The 17,734-nt window shown below is 40.5% G+C and overlaps 1 protein-coding gene across 3 annotated transcripts in view; it reads right to left on the bottom strand.

Annotated features, from left to right (window-relative positions):
• The window catches only part of NBAS (NBAS subunit of NRZ tethering complex), a 328,333-nt gene extending 312,149 nt beyond the window's left edge, over positions 1-16,184 (bottom strand). The window contains exons 1-7 of one of the 3 annotated variants that reach the window (XM_049652503.1): positions 15,990-16,184; positions 13,631-13,685; positions 12,139-12,237; positions 11,396-11,432; positions 8,619-8,696; positions 8,223-8,270; positions 3,033-3,076 (exon numbers count right to left, since the gene is read on the bottom strand). In XM_049652503.1, the coding sequence (XP_049508460.1) occupies positions 3,033-3,076; positions 8,223-8,270; positions 8,619-8,696; positions 11,396-11,432; positions 12,139-12,237; positions 13,631-13,685; positions 15,990-16,106 (478 nt within the window). In that variant the 5' untranslated portion in view covers positions 16,107-16,184. The remainder of the gene's footprint in view (positions 1-3,032; positions 3,077-8,222; positions 8,271-8,618; positions 8,697-11,395; positions 11,433-12,138; positions 12,238-13,630; positions 13,686-15,989) is intronic. The other 2 variants (XM_049652501.1, XM_049652502.1) reach the window with 2 other exon arrangements.
• Between the last annotated feature and the right edge of the window lie 1,550 nt (positions 16,185-17,734).

The following is a 17,734-nucleotide window of genomic DNA, read 5'->3' as shown; positions in this document are numbered from 1 at the left end:
ATAGAGCCCGCATAAGAATCTCTCTCCCTCTTCCTCTGCCCCCCACCCCCCGCCCCGCTCACTCAGTCTCACTTTCTCTTTCTCTCTCCTTCCTTCCCTCTCTCTACATACAAATTATAAATATATATATATATATATATATATATACAGTCATGAACTTCTAAAACTAACTCACAGGAAATAGACAAATATACTTGGTTCACACACAAACTTACAAACATTATTGTAATAGTTCTCAAGTGTCATTACCTATTTGATAGGGTCAAAAACTGTGTGCCTACTATGGTGTTAGACACCATGCTTGGCACCAGGAACAAAAAAAAAGCTGAATAAGATGGGAGCCCTGCCTTCAAAGAATTTACAGTCTAACCGGGAAACAGATAAGCATAGCAACAACTAAGGGGAAAAAAGCAGATTAGCCTATGTATGGTGATACATGTTCAAACAAGTCCAAGGAAAACATTAAGAAAGATGCACAAATGAGGAGGAAGCAGGCAGGGAGGGAGGTTTCCCAAAAGAGCTGATGCCTGAACTGAAATATGCAAGACTCGTTAATTAAATATAAAAGTGAGAGTTTCTAGGCAAAAGGAACTATCTGTACCAAGGTGTGAAAAGCACGGGGCGGGGGGGGGGGGGGGGGGGCTAGAAAAGCACAAGAGGCTCTGTGCTAGAACACGGGATGTATGGCAGGGAGATCTTAAGGGACACACAGACTGAAAGGTCAGAAAAAAATGAGCTGTACTCTACAGTCAGTGGGGAACAAATGAAAGATTTTAGGCAGATTAACAGTACTGGTAGCAGTAGCAAAAGCGATCACTTAAGGTCTCCTAAGTACTTAGCATACATCAGACATTAAGCTAAGAGCTTTACATATATTAGCTCATAATGTTTCCATAACCCAATCTATAGTATTATGCCCATATTACAGATAATTGAAGCTCAGAGAGGTACGGTAACATCCAAGGTCATGTTTCTAGAAAGCAGGGGAGCCAGATTTGAAGGGTAACCTGACAGAATTCTCATTTAAGAGCAATGAATCTGGTGTGAAGTGTGGATCTGTTGAGAGGCAAACAGAAGAAAACCTTGTCAGGAGACTTATTTTAAAAAAAAAAAAAAAAAAAAAAAAGACAGTGAAAATGTTAAAAACCAGTGCTGGGGCTGTGATGGCAGAAGTGCAGAAATGGAGGCAAGAGATATTTTAACAGGTTCCCAGGGCTTGGTGACATTAAGCTAAGGCAATGCTTCCCCACTGTGTCCTCACTACAACTGCAGTGAATTGTGTGTCTCTTCCCCTGATGGACTACAAACCCTTAAATCCAGGTCGTCTAAGGCTTACTCCTCGCTTCACATGTAGCACCCAGGAAGAGTGTCTGGCACACAGCAGCAGCTTAATAAATATTTGTCAAAGACGACAGAGAAGAAAAAAGGAGGAGAAAAGGAGGAGAAAAAGAAAAGGAAAAAGGATTCCTGGCTTGGTACAGCTAACAGTATCATTGACAATCTAGGGAACAGAGCCAAAGAACAGATTATAAGAAGGAGAAATAAGTTGATATAAACAAATAGGCAATGTTACATTTGCTTTTAAGTTATAATATATACTATTTGTCAAGACAACTCAACTCAAGAGTCCTTAAGAACTCTATTACTACCTTACCTACTAGCATATGTGGAATTATAAAATTATTAGAGCAATTCTGACATACTAACAGAATATTGCCATTCATATGAAAACTGAAAACGTTTTCCAAACATCTGATCTTTAATTTTCAGAACCGATGTGCATGGCCAAAAATGGCAAAAATGAGAAGGAAACTCGCCCTGAGCCACTTACTGAGGGTGCATCTGACAAGGAGCTTAAGCATTTCTTTGGAGAAGTTGGGGAAAATCCTCAATATAACCAGTATTTTGTAGATTTCAAAACTATTCATGTCTTCCTTCTCCTAGCTTTCCTTCATTGTCGAGGATCTATTTTACCCTAATGTTACTTTAAGATAAAATATGTATACCATGTTCTTCCAACTAAATGAGAAAATGTAAGTGAAACCCTAAATACAGTGGCTGGCACAGAGTAAGGACACTATAAATATTTGTTGTCACCATCGCAACAACCACGATTACCATTGTTCTCATTCCTACAACTACTACACTAACTAACCCACCCAAGGTCAGACAGGTGGACCTGCAGGTCAAGTAAAACATACGTGGTAGTTGCATTTATCTCCTAATTTAGCGTCCTCCTAATTCTTCTCTTCCTGTAAGGTTCCCTCTGCCTTTTCCTCCTGCTCCTGCAGAAAGAAACACGCCCCATGGCTACTCTTCTACACATCCTTCAGGCTGATTTCCAAAGTCGCTTTTTCTTAACAATCCTGTCACACAGCCCCGGTTAAACTCTCACTCTGCTCTGTATTTTTCCTTCATCAGATTTGTCACAGTTTGTACTTCTATTTTGAGTGTCTATATACCTCATGAGGTACGGGACAGTGACTTTTTGCTCACAGTCATATCCCTAGTACCCCGCAAAATGGTTCATGTACATAAAGGATAGTAATTGGTGTTGAATACGTCACCAGAAGAATGAGTAAATTCCAACACTTGACTTATACATTTTTTTGCATTGAATTCAAAATAAAAGACTAGAGGTGCCTGGCTGGTTCAGTCAGTACAGCATGTGACTCTTGGATCTCGAGGTCATGATTTCAAGACCCACACTGAATGTAGAGATTAAGATTTTTAAAAAGTCAAAAAAAAAAAAAACAAAACAAAGATTAGGGACACAAATACTTTATCCCAAAACTCGCACAGACTTTTATTTTAAAAACAGCTTCAATTTCAAATCTCTTCAAAATGGTCCAAAATGGACTAAGCAAAACATTTTAAGACAGTAAGAGAAATCAGTTAAGATGTTTTAAAAGTATTTAATAAAGTCACAACAATCTTTGTTAATATTTAACATCTATTCTGACTTTTAAGAAATACTCTTAACTGTTGCAACTTTGAAACTTCCATTTTGTAAGTATTTTGGAAACTCTTACCTTGACATTTCCCAATAATGGATGTAAAATCATCTTTTGCGGACCTGCAAAATATGTGTAAAATTAAGCCAATAGTTTCACCATCACAACATATTTTGTCGCACTATGAAACCCCACAAAAATGATACAAGAGACAACTTGTCCGCACAACACCAAACCAGTCCTTCTCTCAGACATGGATTTGTGCTCAAACAAGTCCCTTTCGTTGGCGACATTTTCTCCCAACCTTATTTCACCAGAAATGGAGCTATACCTAGAATACGGCAATACAAGAATGAGATTAAGCATGGTCTTTTAATACAATAGAGACATTGGCCCCCTCCCCAAACATTCTGATTCAGCAAATACGGAACGGGATCCAAGAAACAACGTTTTTTTAAAGCTCCACAGATTGATTTTGGTCACGAGCCATGGTCTGTATCATATTACAAAGTTTAAATCACTTAAGAAAAAAGATCAGGGCACCTGGCTGGCTCAGTCGGGTAAGCATCTGATTTCTGATTTCAGCTCAGGTCATGATTTCATGGTCGTGAGTTCGAGCTCCACATCAGGCTCTGTGCTGGCAGTGTAGCTTCGGATCCTCTGTCTCCCTCTCTCTCTGCCCCTCCCCCGCTCTCTCTCAAAAATAAACATTTTAAGAGGAAAAAAAAAAGGTCTTGCTTTTAATAAATCAAATAGCTTTAATAAGTGACCATATTTGTTACCAGTGACCTATTTAAAATCTGTGATCTTGAAATATATGCCTAAGTAGTTTAATTATTATATGTTCAAAAATGAAAAGTTGGTAAACCATCTAGAAAATAATTTCATAACAATTATCTAAAACCTTAACGTCTACGGTCATTTGATCCATTGCCTCAATTTCTATAATGAAGTTATCTCTAGGAAATAATTACAGATACACACAGATCTCAAGGAAATTCATGGAGCCTAATTTATGAAAGAGAAAAACGTACCCAGTATAAGATTAGACTTTGCCAACTGCACTCAATGAAATATTATGCAATTACTATATGTGACATGGAAAGATGCTCATAATTTTCAAAACTTATCAAGAGAAGACATATCAAATAGAATGCAGAGTATGTTAGACTAAGTATTACCCACACATACACACACACACACACACACACAGAAAAATTCCAAAGAACATACAACATTTGGCTGAACTGTAATTTGTAGTTCTTCTTTCTTGAATACTTAACTATTTTCTAATATTGGTAAAGTGACTAAGCATTACTTTTAAAACAAATTTTAAACACTAATATTTTTAGCTGTTTATTAAGATACTGTATTATGACAAAAGCCAATTCTAAATATGTTAATAAACTTCCTCAAGAAATTGACTATTCAGCCTCCACACGGAAGACAGAAGAACATGGTCTTTGAAGTGAAGCTGACCTGATTTCAGCTCTATCTGGGTAACCTGGACAAAATATTTAATAGGAGTTTCATCTTCCTCTCAACAAAATGGGATGGGTAATATCACCTTCATTGCTTAGGGAAGGATTAAAGAAGACATTATGCATAAATTAGCACAAACTAGACCTAAGTCAGTGTTCATTTCTTTCATCCTTAATACAGATCATCACAAATAATAATTGCTCTTTCGCTGAGAAAGGTGAAGGAGAGAGACATAAATTTGGTTTTGTCAAAACTTCGCAAATGTATTCACTTAAGCAAATTTGGGGGCGGGTGCCTTTTTTAGAAGAGTCCCTTATTTTAATGCTTTTTACTGGGTTCTGTGATGGTTCCTTATTCCCATATTTATAACAGCCCATAATCATAAGAAATTGTTACTTCGTTATTTAGGAAAAAAGGAAACACACATTAGCCACATAATACCTACTTACTGCCAAATTACAGATTAAAGTAGCAATTCACAACAAGTCACTTTTCATCCACGGGAGCCCCGCACACAAGCAGGTTAGGTGTGCCAGATAAGAGCAAGTGACTGGGGCCACCTGCCACTCACCACACACACACACACAGCGGCCCTAGTCCGATCTTACAAAAGGCAGGGCTCTCTCTAAACTAAAACTAACATGTGTTTCAGCTTTCCATCTTTTTCCCTGCCATTTGCTATTTATGACTGCTTCCAAGTAACGAATAAGGACCCCAGACACTAGAGTTACCACTCATAGTCTAATACAATCAACAGTATTTCCCGAACGCCAGCGGCCTACTCCTATCACGACGGCGCCAATCTTGCATCGGACGTGTTCTTCACACCGGAGTACAAAATACACGTGGAAGAGCAAGAACAAAGGTCTTAAGTATTCAGGTTCGGCCACCGTTCACAGGGTTTACTTTGAGGATCTACCCCACCCCTTTTTCTTTAATGATGACTCCACATCTTCGCTCAGACTCTCCTTTCAGGTCCCTACAAACTGTGTGTGTCTGTTAATTCAGCAGAAGGAAAAGACTGCCAAGGCTGAGCAGTCAGCGGACTATACCCGGTGAGGCACTCCCCGCGTCTGCTGCCTCTGTCCCACTCGCAAACACCTTACTTATTCAGCAAACATCAACGAAGCACCGATTATGTTCAAGGAAATATCCAGTGCTCGGGAAAACAGACAGGGCCTGCTTCCAAGACACACAGTGGCCTCGCAGACACCAGAGCCCATTCACACTGAATTTTGAGGAAAGGACAACCCTGGGGTTGTGCAAAGCAGCGGTGCTAACTAGACCAGGGGAAACCCACGTGTAAAAATACAAGCATACATGGCTAAACAACGTGACCAAAAGGTAGTATACATTCCTGGATAAGAGCAGGAAGACCAAAGCTGGGACAGCAGACTTCAAATCCTCAAGAAAGAAATTTAACCATTTGTGTCAGCTTCCTCATTTCTAAAATGGAGAAAAATAGCAAAAGCTACCTCACGGGGCTTCTGCAAGGATGAAATGAATTAACACCTGTGAAGTACTTGCAAGGGTGCCCAACGTCATTGGTGTTATCTTATCACAAAGTACAGTACTGTGTTGATTATTTCAGGAGCATAAAGGGGAGGATCCATAGGGAGTATGTTCCTGAAAGGCTTCCTGGTGGAATTCGTGCTCTACCACATAAGAGTCCCCAGATACACTAATGTGACCAAAAGCTTTTGCAAATTACAGACCAGATGACCAAGATTTCGATGAGCATCACTTCAGCTGCCTGGAAATCCTCCCTCAGCCCCTCATCTCGATCACCACCTACATGAATGAATTCCTAGAGCTGGATGTATGTACAAGTTTTATAAATATTTTACACTCTACCAATCCAGTAGCAAATCCTTTTATAAAAACAAATGATTTTTTTATTCCTTTCTTCAAAAATGTTATCAACAAGTTCTAGAGACCCCCGGTCAAACTCCTCTTCACTGGCCCAAATATCAATCCCATCCCCACACGCACATTCTGACCCTAACACCTAAAATCATTCCACGGATGTTCTCATTTCACGGGAGAAAGATGGAGGTTTTGACAACTAACCGCTGTTTTTGTACAGTCACACCACAAGTACACATCTCAGACAGATTTCACGTCACTACAGCACACGGAGAGCAAGTGCGAACCCATTTCTACCAGCAGTGCCAAGTTCAAAACTGTGCCAGCTTGACGCTCACTGATGCTGTGAAAAAAAGAAGGGTCTGTTTTTTAAAGCCATGCCAAATTAAACAATGCAGTTTTTTTTTAATGTTTCTTTCTCGGGGGGCGGGGGGGGGGGGGAGGGGGAGGGAGAGATGGAGAGGGGGAGGAGGAGGGGGAGGGGGAGAGTGCACACACGCACACAAGCGGGGGAGGGGGAGAGAGAGAGAGAGAGAGACAGACAGAATCTGAAGTGGGCTGCAGGCCCTGAACTGTCAGCACAGAGCCCCACGTGGGGCTTGAACCCACGAACCATGAGATCATGACCTGAGCCGAGGTCTGGTGCTTAACCGACTGAGCCACCCAGGCGCCCCAAACAATGTAGTTCTGAAAGCCTGTCATTAGTGCCAATCCTCTCCATCCTGAGGATTTCAAGAGGGATCACAAAACAAAGCCTCCCCATCTGAAGTCAATGCCCCAATGGGGGCAAGCCCTCTGTCCACTCCCCAAAAAGGTGAGGGGTCCAGTTCTGTTTGAATAACTGGAAAAAGAAAGAAACTGCACAAAAAGCTAGCACCAGGGTGGGAACAACTGAATGCACGTTATACTATGTTTAATCAAAAATAATGAAGTATCGGTAAAAAGTTTTGACCGATATCCTAAAATTTTGATCTCCTTACTTATTTTTTGAAAACCAGGGGGCGCCTGGGTGGCGTAGTCGGTTGAGCGTCCGACTTCAGCCGGGTCACGATCTCGCGGTCCGTGAGTTCGAGCCCCGCGTCGGGCTCTGGGCTGATGGCTCGGAGCCTGGAGCCTGTTTCCGATTCTGTGTATCCCTCTCTCTCTGCCCCTCCCCCGTTCATGCTCTGTCTCTCTCTGTCCCAAAAATAAATAAAAAACGTTGAAAAAAAAAAAATTAAAAAAAAAAAAAAAAAAAAGAAAACCAAGAGTCAGGCCTTGCCTGCAGAAAGAAGTAGCCTCGAATTTTAGAAGTTCAACACATTTAGTCTGCTAGTGCTAATTTCCAAAAAAAAAAAAAAAAAAATTAACTAGTTTTCCTGAGTTACTTTCTGTTGTTGCTACTTCTTTCACAACTGATATATTACTTAAAAATAAAGTACATGAAAAGCTCAGCTTAGAGAAGACTTTCAGATGTGTACATAATACCGACGAATGTCTCAAAAGGACAGAGACTATCACTGGTCTCAAGTAATACGTACTCTTCGTCTTGCAGACTCACGTTCCACGCACAGCTTTAGGCCAACAGAGCAAGGCGGCCCCTACTTTTTCAATACCTTCTTGAGCATCTGTTTTAGTGGACTTAGCAGTGACCAGTCAACCAAGAGTGACTCCCAGAGTTCTGAAGATGTGCCTGGTCTACTGAAAAAGTACAACTGCCCAAGGGAGAAGAGAGGGATCTGGGGAAGTAGACCATGTGACTCTAACAAAGCGTCCTTTGTCCTGTAATTGGCAGAAGTTGCCGTTTGACACCAACCCACAAAATTATGGGAGTTAAGAGCAAAAGCCCTTTAAATAAGCCCTTCAAAAAATTTAGTTCCCATAAATGAAGGAAAATTTTCTCAAGGGAAAATTCTGAATAGGAGTAATATTAACAATTACCTGATCTCCACACACTGATCTTGAACAGCAGCCAAAATTTTTCCATTGCTTTCATAGAGAGGGGGAAAAAAAAAATTACGTGAATATTTGTAGCCGTCTTCAAAGATGAAATTATTCTAAGAAGTTAAAAAATTTTTTTTATCTTTTTCACACCTTCAATTATCCAACTTTTGACCTCAAAATTAAACGAGCATAAAAGGTACCAAAGTGTGCACAAAGTGATTCAATACAGCGGAATTCATTGAAGAGACACAAATAATATGTAACAATATGTAAAAGGAATTTATATACAATAAAAAACAAACAAGAATGCAAGACAAAAGGACCCCAATATCCATAACGAAACTGAAGTGCTAACCCCACTAAAGAAAACTGTATCAATTTTTAATACCTTACCTTGCAAGTACCAAATGCCAATGTATCTGTTTATTAACCAAGCGAACCAGTCCATCAGGGAGCAAAAAAGGCACAGGGCTGAAACAACACATTAACTAACTTAAAATCTAATCAGAAAAAATACATATAAGTAGATAAATGTTATAAAAAGCATACAGATCTATATAACAAGAGAGGATTTTTTTTCCATTAAAATATAAAATTCGAATATGGGCAAACCTAAAACCCAAAGTTACTAATTGCTTATCTGAAACTTCTGACCAGATACATAACTCTTTTTCCAGAAAAACATGGTGGTATATTCAAAAGTATAAATGTTACAAGCTTTCTAAGGAAAGGTTATGGAGGATGCCAGTAACATAGCAGAGGTGAGCTTGTAAGAAACCCTTCCTTCTATGCTTGCCCAGAAATTCTGACTCAACGGTAACAAATTTCGTAAGAAAGAAAGAGAAATCTCCAAGCACTAGAAATGAAAAAGGAACTTAAAGTTAGAATTGGCTACAGATATGAAATCAGGAGGGAACACCTGGGACAGAAAATGAGCCGCGGGGCACAGGGAGAACAGGAGTTGGAAGGGAGACTCCTGAGAAGGCCAGCACCCATCAGAGACTGCACTGAGTGACGGAAGAGCCTGAGCCTACCCAGGGCCCCGGGGGAGGGGGGGAGGGTGTTCTAGAAGCTCATCTCAGTCTAGAATTTGGTCTGTGGGGGCATGGGAATGAACTCCCCTGTGAAAAAACAAAACCCCAAGCCTTTACTACATGCAAGATCAGACCGCAATGTCAAATTCACTCAAGTGGTGCAAGAGTAGCTAAGCGGAAACTCATACTAACATCATTCACAAAAGACAGGAGGGAAGGATCCACCGTGGGTGCGTGAGCAGATACAACAAAGCAAGAGTGACACAGGAGGAAATCAAGACAATAGGTGGAAAAGAAGAATAAAGAAAACAAGCTAGTGAAAGAAAAAAAACAAAAAGAACAAAACAAAAATTGTGTAAAATAGAAAACAAAAAAAGTAGGCTAAAAAGATAATTAAAATATATCGGTGGGCGCCTGGGTGACTCAGTCTTTAAGCATCTGACTTCTGCTCAGGTCATGATCTCACGGTTTGTGAGTTCAAATCCCACATGGGATGAGCTGAAGCCACTTCTCTCTCGCTCTCCTCATTCTCTCTCTCTCTCCGCTCACTCACTTGCTCCTTCTTTCAAAAAAAATTTTTAAAAAACAAGATAAAATGACAATACTTGTTTTAGATAAATAAATAAAATATGTCAGTAATGGGGCTCCTGGTGGCTTAGAACCCACTTGGGATCCTCTCTCTACCTGTCTCTCTGTCCCTCCCCCACTCGCACACACTCTCTCGCTCTCTCTCAAAATAAATAAACTTTAAAACCAGTTAAAAATATATATATACATATATATCAGTACTATATGTTCAGTGTACTTGCATTCATTTCTAAAACACAAAACATTTAATACCATGGTAGTTACAGAAATACCGTAACAAAGATAGGAAACACGCATGTGAGTGATAACATCAACAGATGGAAGAGAAGAATATCCATCCTCCCAAGGGAAGGGGGGGGGGGCACCTCAAGTTGTAACATTTTGCACAAAGAGAGAGAAGGCGATCTGGAGCAAACAACTGCCTAAATCACACGTAGGCATATGTGCCTACACAAGTAGATAATATAATAAACCTGTTATAACTTACAGTATCTATAATTCTGTTTGTAATATTTCATACTTAAAAGAGGAAAAAAAAAACTTTAAAAGAAAAAGCCACTTGAAACAAATATTGGCCCCAAAACCTTTAGTTTTAATTACCATAAACTGAAAGAGCAAAAACTGAACTTTTTTCAGTTAACTTCACGTTACTTATGAAAGTAACAAAACATATCCTCCAGAAGATTAGACAATCGCTTCAAGGTGCACTGGCCTATACTGGATATTTTCTGCCCACACTTCCCAAAGATGTTCAGGACTAGCAAGCTAGATCACCCAGTGAGCTCAGGAAAAAATAGCCTACTTCTAAACTCCTCTCCCATCCTTGCCCCTCCCTCCACTCTCATCTCTTTACCCTATCATACTCCACACCCCCTAAAAAACAAGATTAAATTTACACACACACACAAAGCATAAAAACATCAGAGCTAATCCTAGAGAAGAGCTAAAGGTCTCTTTATCTCTGGAGCGGTTAAGATTAAATGTCCTTAAGGAAAAAAAAAAAAAAATCTGTGTTAAATAAATCTATAAAACAATCCCTATATACCTATCTAAGAGCAGAACTGTATCATTTGTCAGAATGATCATTTGTTTCTTTTAAGGCTGAAAACTTGCACCATTCCTAAAACATCCTTAACACTAAAAAGAACGAAAAAGTCCCCAAGAACAGAAACATAAAGGACCCCCTGCCCCCCCATGCACAGCAACTGAATACTGATCACAAGAGTTGTTGATCCAGTAAAAAGCAAAATTGTTCTTAAAAAGATCCCCAAGCTACAGACACATCATGTGGGCATTCAAGATAAGGCTGAGAATACTCAGAGAAGCAGAAGTCATCCTGAGATATTCTTAATAAGGACTAAGGAACAAAAATTACCCTAAGTCAACTGAGCTACCTTGTCACTATATCAAATGTTTGAGAAGGTCTATTTTATTCACCGGAACATCAGCATCTGTATCACAATCTGGGATTCAATTCTGAAAACTCAAATCATAAATAAGATAATATTTGTATTTGACATTCATACTATTCTCTGAAGCGACACTCACCTGTACCAGATGTATTGGCGTAAAAATAATAAACGATCTGTAATAAAAATAGCAAAACCAAATGTGAATCAGCTATTCTTTAGGAATCACTTTCACAATAGCTTCATCGACAATAAACCTAAAACATACTGCTGAGTCATTACAAAATATGTAGAACAAAATTCTTAAAATAAGGGAATATAATCTAATACGCACTGTAACTTTTATAAGATCATGTACTTTTTTATATTAAGGCCCAAGTTTTTGTTCCTCAAAACTTTGAAGGATTTTCTAACAGTATAAAAAAAGTAAAGGTGGTCTGAGATGTAAATTTCACCTAACAGGCTTTAATAAAACCATACAGAAGTCACAGTAACCACCCTTTAAAACCAAAATATTTGTACAAAAATTAAGATACTATTATATTTTGTAGCAAAGATTTTAAAAAATAATACCTAAAATGCAGAAGTCAAGCAGACACAAATCTCTAACACACTGAAAATAAAGGGACACCTCACTTAAGTCGAGTCAGGAGGCCAGAAGGGAGAGCAGTACCACTTGACATTAACTACAAGAAGAAGCATCAGACCTCAACAGAAGAGTCATCAACAAGAAAATATCCTGTTACAGGCCCCAACAAGGAAGAGAGGTACTGTCACATCGCCAATAAGAAATCGACTACCTCTGCAATTCGGGCAATGAGAAACCATCATCACCCAGAACGCTTTTCTCCAATGGCTTTTTAGTTCAAAACAACTTCTCACAACTTCTTCCTCCTCCAGAAAATAACGTTCCCCTCCTCTGTTGAACTTGGCTGTAGTTTTGCTGTAACTTGCATGCCCTGAATTGCAATTCTGTTATTCCTGAATAAACCCATTTTTACTGGTAAAATAACTGACAGTTTTATTTTTAAGGTTAACTATCCTATTGACAAATAATGTTTTATATGATCCTATCAAAATGTGTATGTGTGGCAGCACCTGAGTCGCTCAGTCAGTTGAGCGTCCGACTCTGGATTTCGGCTCAGATCATGATCTCACAGTTTGTGAGATCGAGCCCCACATCAGGCTCTGTGCAGACACTGTGGAATCTGCTTGGGCTTCCCTCTCTCTCGCTCTCGCTCTCTCTCTCTCTCTCTCTCTCTCTCTCTGTCTCTCCACTGCTTACACACACCCCCTTTCTCAAAATAAATAAGCATTAAAAAAATTAAAAAAAAATAAAACGTGTATGTGTGTGTGAACATGTAGATGTGTATCAATGAAAAAAGATCTGAAGGGCAACAGGTTTTCTCTGGGTGGTAAAATGAGAAATTGTTCATTCAAGTTTGTGGTTTTCCATATTCTCTAAATTTCTCTAAATGAATTTTATCACCTGGGTACATTTTCCAAATTTTCAAAATTTCAAAACATTAGTCACAATGAAAACTGAAAATGCTAGCGCTTGTATCAGAAAATAATCTTTATCAGGAGATAAAATAGTTAATTTCAAGTACTCGACTCCTTTGAAACTGAATCTTCTCTGTGTAAGTAGCCCAAATTCACCAGCGTTATGAGGATGAGCTTTGGAGGCAGAAAGACATGCAGTCAAATTCCAAATGAATAATCCTGGGCAAGTTTCCTCATCTAAAAACACGAAGTCATAACAGTACCTACCTTGCTGGTGTGGTAAAGGACTGTATCAATAAATGTACATAAAGTCCCCATAGCACCAGCTTAGAAACAAGTGCTGAAGACTTGCTCTGATACCGTGAGCTCGTATGTATACATAAACTCTGTCAGCAGTTACATGAATGCTCTGGTTGATAAAATATTTAATCTGAAGAACTCTGGCCAGATGTAGCAGAAATATCGTGTAAACCACTTAAAACAGCTGGTCATTGTCTTTTCACTTTCAATGTCTAGACTCTCTGGGACCCATACTGGATTTGATTTTCTTCATTTCTTCTAGAATACATTCATAAGGGTTAAAGTTAAGCCATATTTTAGCTCTCAACTGCATTAAAAATGTGTGTATGCACACATATATCGGCATATACACCTATATACCCATATATCATACGTAATTAATATGCATACATATAAAAAATTAAATTCAGGTAACATGTATGCTATTCACTTTTATCAGGCTTTCCGTTATAAGTCTAAAGAACATTTTTAAAACTCCTAAAGTTTCAAAAACAATAAAGTTACAAATGAAATGGGAAAAAAATCATCTGCTCTTATCATTATATAGAGAAAAATAAATAAGCTACATTACCTCTAATTGCTTTGGTGATGATAAAGTATGCACCATGTTTTCTGTTGCCTCTAGACTGCAATTGGAAAGAAAAATGTATTACGTTTGAGAATTTTCTTGTGATACTGACACAACATGTAAAATTATATTCTTTTGCTAATGCTCAGTACAGGGTACAGCTACCAGTATTTAAAAACTACTATTCAGAGACAAAAGAAGGAAAAGCAGGACTGAAAACAGTGGGAGCAAAACTGAGCACAGTGGAGTTATAGGCATTTGTCAGCACAAACTTTGCTAGGGAATACAAAGATTCAAGATGGAAAGTCAAATACCAAACATCACGTAATTAATTTCTCTTTAACATTTATACATTTTTGAAAGACAGAGACAGAGCATGAGTTGGGGAAGGGCAGAGAGCGAGGGAAACACAGAATCTGAAGCAGGCTCCAGGCTCTGACTCGTCAGCACAGAGCCCGATGAAGGGCTCAAACTCAGACTGCAAGATCATGACCTGAGCTGAAGTCGGACCTTTAACCAACTGAGCCACCCAAGTGCCCCTCAAACACCAAACATCAAAACACCAGCCCAAGACCATACTAGCTGCCAGTCCAGCACGGGCTATTTGGGTGGGTTACAGTGGCCTAAGTTTTGCTTGGAAAAGTGGTCATACGGATTAATAAACTCGTATCTTGGAGGCAAGCTTATTATTTGTTGCAGGCCCACAGAGGAAATCCCACTAACACACGGATATACAATTGCTGTATTAAATAGTTCCTTAAGTATAGACTAAACCGAGTAGGGTAAACAATAGCAGAAGCAACAAATAATGAATAAAACGCACTCATGTACTGTTAAGGAAGGAGCAGTAAGGGCAGACAGATAGGTCTTAAAAGCACAGAAAAATGATTCCATTCCACAAACATGAACCGATTATCCGCTTTGCAGTTAAGACACAATTTGGTCCCGGGGAGGGTTATAAAGATGAATCAGATGCAATTGCCCTTCCAAGAGCTTGAAGTTAGCTGAAATCAATAGAACCAAAAAAAAAAAAAAAAAAAAAAAAAAAAAGTGCTCAGAGGTTTCAATGGAAGCTGATACTGTGCTTTTTTTAATCAATTTAAAATGTTAAGCATTCTGAAACATTCCTGTAATTAACCACTGGGTGCTACGCAGTGAAAACCAGTATTTGTTCAACCAATAGCAGCAGCAACAACATCCTAGCTGCAGGACCTACAATATTCACTTTGTTCAAGACAAACATCAACTAAGTAAATACTGTACTCGAAAAACAGTAGTATGTATGCAGATCTCTGCCAGCCTAAAAAATACATTATTCAAGACAAGCAGAAACTGCAAGGGGGAAGGAGGTTAAAGAAAAACTACAAACTTTATAAGAAAATGAGTAGTTTCTCTAGTAAAGAAACACCCAGGAAAGGTGTGAAAAAAGAATTCATATGGTGGGACTGCCTGATTTTAATAAAAGTCCTTTTGGCCCTTGCTGCATCCTCTGAGTCGAAAACAATGACTGGCACAAGTTAGGCACTCAAAAAATGTGTTGAATAAATGTGGGTTCCTGGCCCCTACTATTCACCTTGCGCTGAGAGGCCCCTCTCTAAGGAATGACTGCAGACCCTAAGGTCCAATGCAGGTTACCAACCTCTAGAACCCCTTCTTTAGCAGGAAACCTAACTGCGGATCAGCACCTCCTCACTTTTCCCTCTGGCAGCATTCTGTTCACACCACCAGCACAGCGCAATTACGCTAAGTGATGAAAAAGGTTTACTGGACTGGCCCCAGTCTAGACTGCAGGCACCACAAAAGTTATTCACCTTCCTACGCCCAGCGCCCAACACAGTATTTGGGACACGGACGGACATACAAGCACAGTAAATGCTTCTTTACTGAAGTACACAAGAATGGGCGCAATTCAGCCCCACGGAGGAGTAAAGGTTTCAGTGGCGGCCCTCCAGCTGCTGAGATGACTGTAGGGTCCTGGAAAGTTCTCCCGCTGCAGATGAGGCTCAGCCCTGGTCAGCTCTTGCCTCGCCTTCCTGAAAGGACCACCCAGAGTCCAGACAGCAGGACCCTGGAGTCCCAACGCTGTGCCTCCCCTCCAAATACAATGAAACTGAGACCCAGAGCCCGAGGTTCTATCCCGACAACAGAACTGGGAGCCCAGGAGGGATCTCAGGTACCCCTGCTTTAGCGGAACCAGACCCCAGCTAGCCCGCGGTGCCGTTGCCAAGGCGACGGTACAAGCGGCGGAACCTTGCTCCCCCTCCCACCCAGCTCCACTCCCCTACGTGGCTCTAGTTTACGTGGCTCTGCCCGGACAGCGTCCGCGCCATGCTGGCCGCAGCTCTGGAGGGGCCTGGTTCACCTGCACTTCTGTCTCCGAGGGCCACTCGGTGTTGACCAACAAGTCATAGAGAATCGTCTCCTCCTCAGCCTCCGCGGTGCCTGGATTCACCGCCGGCGCTGACTCGGAGGCCGCCATGTTCGCGGGGCAACTGAGCCACCGGGCCAGGGCCACTACGGCATCCCGCCAAGGACAAGCTTCCTGCACCGCGGCTGCTTAAGACTCCCTGGGAGGGGTGGAGTTAGCTGGGCGTGGAGCTGGGCGTGGAAAGGAAGTGCTAGATTAACCCTTTAATGAACAGGAAGGACGGTGACTTTGGCTTGTCTGGAGTACGATTTAGGTCCTGGTCCCGGTGCACTGCTTCTTTATTAATCTGCGTCAGATGCGCCAAGTCTGAGCCCCTCGTATCCAGCCAGCTTCTATAAAACAAAAATGGTGAAAGTATCTTCCTAAGATGCTAACATTCATTTGTGTATTTGTTGGCAAATGCATAGAAAGAGTGCAAACTGGTTTTTTTTTAATAAACACCAAAAATGATGCAACTCGGTAGATACTAAACCAATGATTGCTGTCAGACGAATAATGCTGTAGGAGCTCAGAAAAGGCAACAAAGTTCAGAGAGTCTGGAGCGGCTTCCCGGAGGAAGTGGAGCTTGTCCTGGGTCTTTAATATTAGGCAGAATTAAGAAGGTTTGGGGAGAGCATCTCAAGCAAGCGGAAATGGGATGGGCAAAGACAGGCAGAAAAATATACAGTTGAAAGAGCACAGGCAGCTGAATAGAGCCCGAGTGAGAAAAGGGCATGGAGGCAAGAAACTTGCAATAATACATCGAGAACCTACTTGGAGGGAGCTAAAATGCCAGCCTCATTTGTTCATTTATTCATTTAACAAGTGCCTCTATGTGGAAAGCCCTGTACTTGAAAGCAGAGCTTATTGTAAACCTAATGAATGTACAGTGTGCAAGGAATTAGCCTGTCTCACATTCAAAAGAAACACAAATACTGAACATTTCCTGCAGGAATTAAATTGCACAATATCCATCAAGATGCGTTAGGCAATAATGCAATTAAAAGCCTCAGCTGGGAAGCCTAGGCCTCCCATTTATTTCCAAGTTAAATGACCTTAAAGCCTGCCCTATTTCACCTACCAGCTCCCCTTGCCTCTCCTCTCCTCTCCTGCTCCTCCCCCCTCCTCCCACCACCTTCAGCCACAGGGGCCTTACTCCTTCTGAACACACCAGGCACATTTCCTCTTCAGGGACTTTACATGGGCTGTCCCCTCTATTTAGAAGGTTTTCTCCCAGATATTTGTCTGTGTCTCTCCCTTATTTCTAAGTTTTTGCTCAAATGTCACCTTATCTCTGAAGCCTATTCTGATTGCTTGTTTTTAAATTTGCAACCACCTGCTCTGAACTGTAGATCTCCCTTAACCTTCTCTGCTTTTTTCCATAACACTTATCACCCAAAACGCTATATGCTGTATGTTTTATTGTATTTGTTTATTGTCTGTCCCCATTCACTAAAATGTAGACTCCGCCATAACAGAGTGCACTACTATATGCATAAAGATGTTAAAATGGAAAAAACTCAGCTTTTCACTTGTGTAGGGAAAATCCAGTTCTTCCCTACTACGTGTGTCTTCCCTGCGAGCCTCCTACTCACACACAACACTTCTGGTTACTAAATGTGCAGAGGTTTTTCCCCACACCATCAAGCAATTCTCAGACCAGCAAAGTCTCCAAGAATTCAACACTATCAAACCAGAGA

Source organism: Panthera uncia (assembly GCF_023721935.1).
Source record: "Panthera uncia isolate 11264 chromosome A3 unlocalized genomic scaffold, Puncia_PCG_1.0 HiC_scaffold_12, whole genome shotgun sequence".
In the NCBI taxonomy this organism is placed as follows: Eukaryota; Metazoa; Chordata; class Mammalia; order Carnivora; family Felidae; genus Panthera; species Panthera uncia.
Note: the sequence above shows the minus strand (reverse complement) of the source record. Positions and strands in the feature narration are given on the sequence as shown.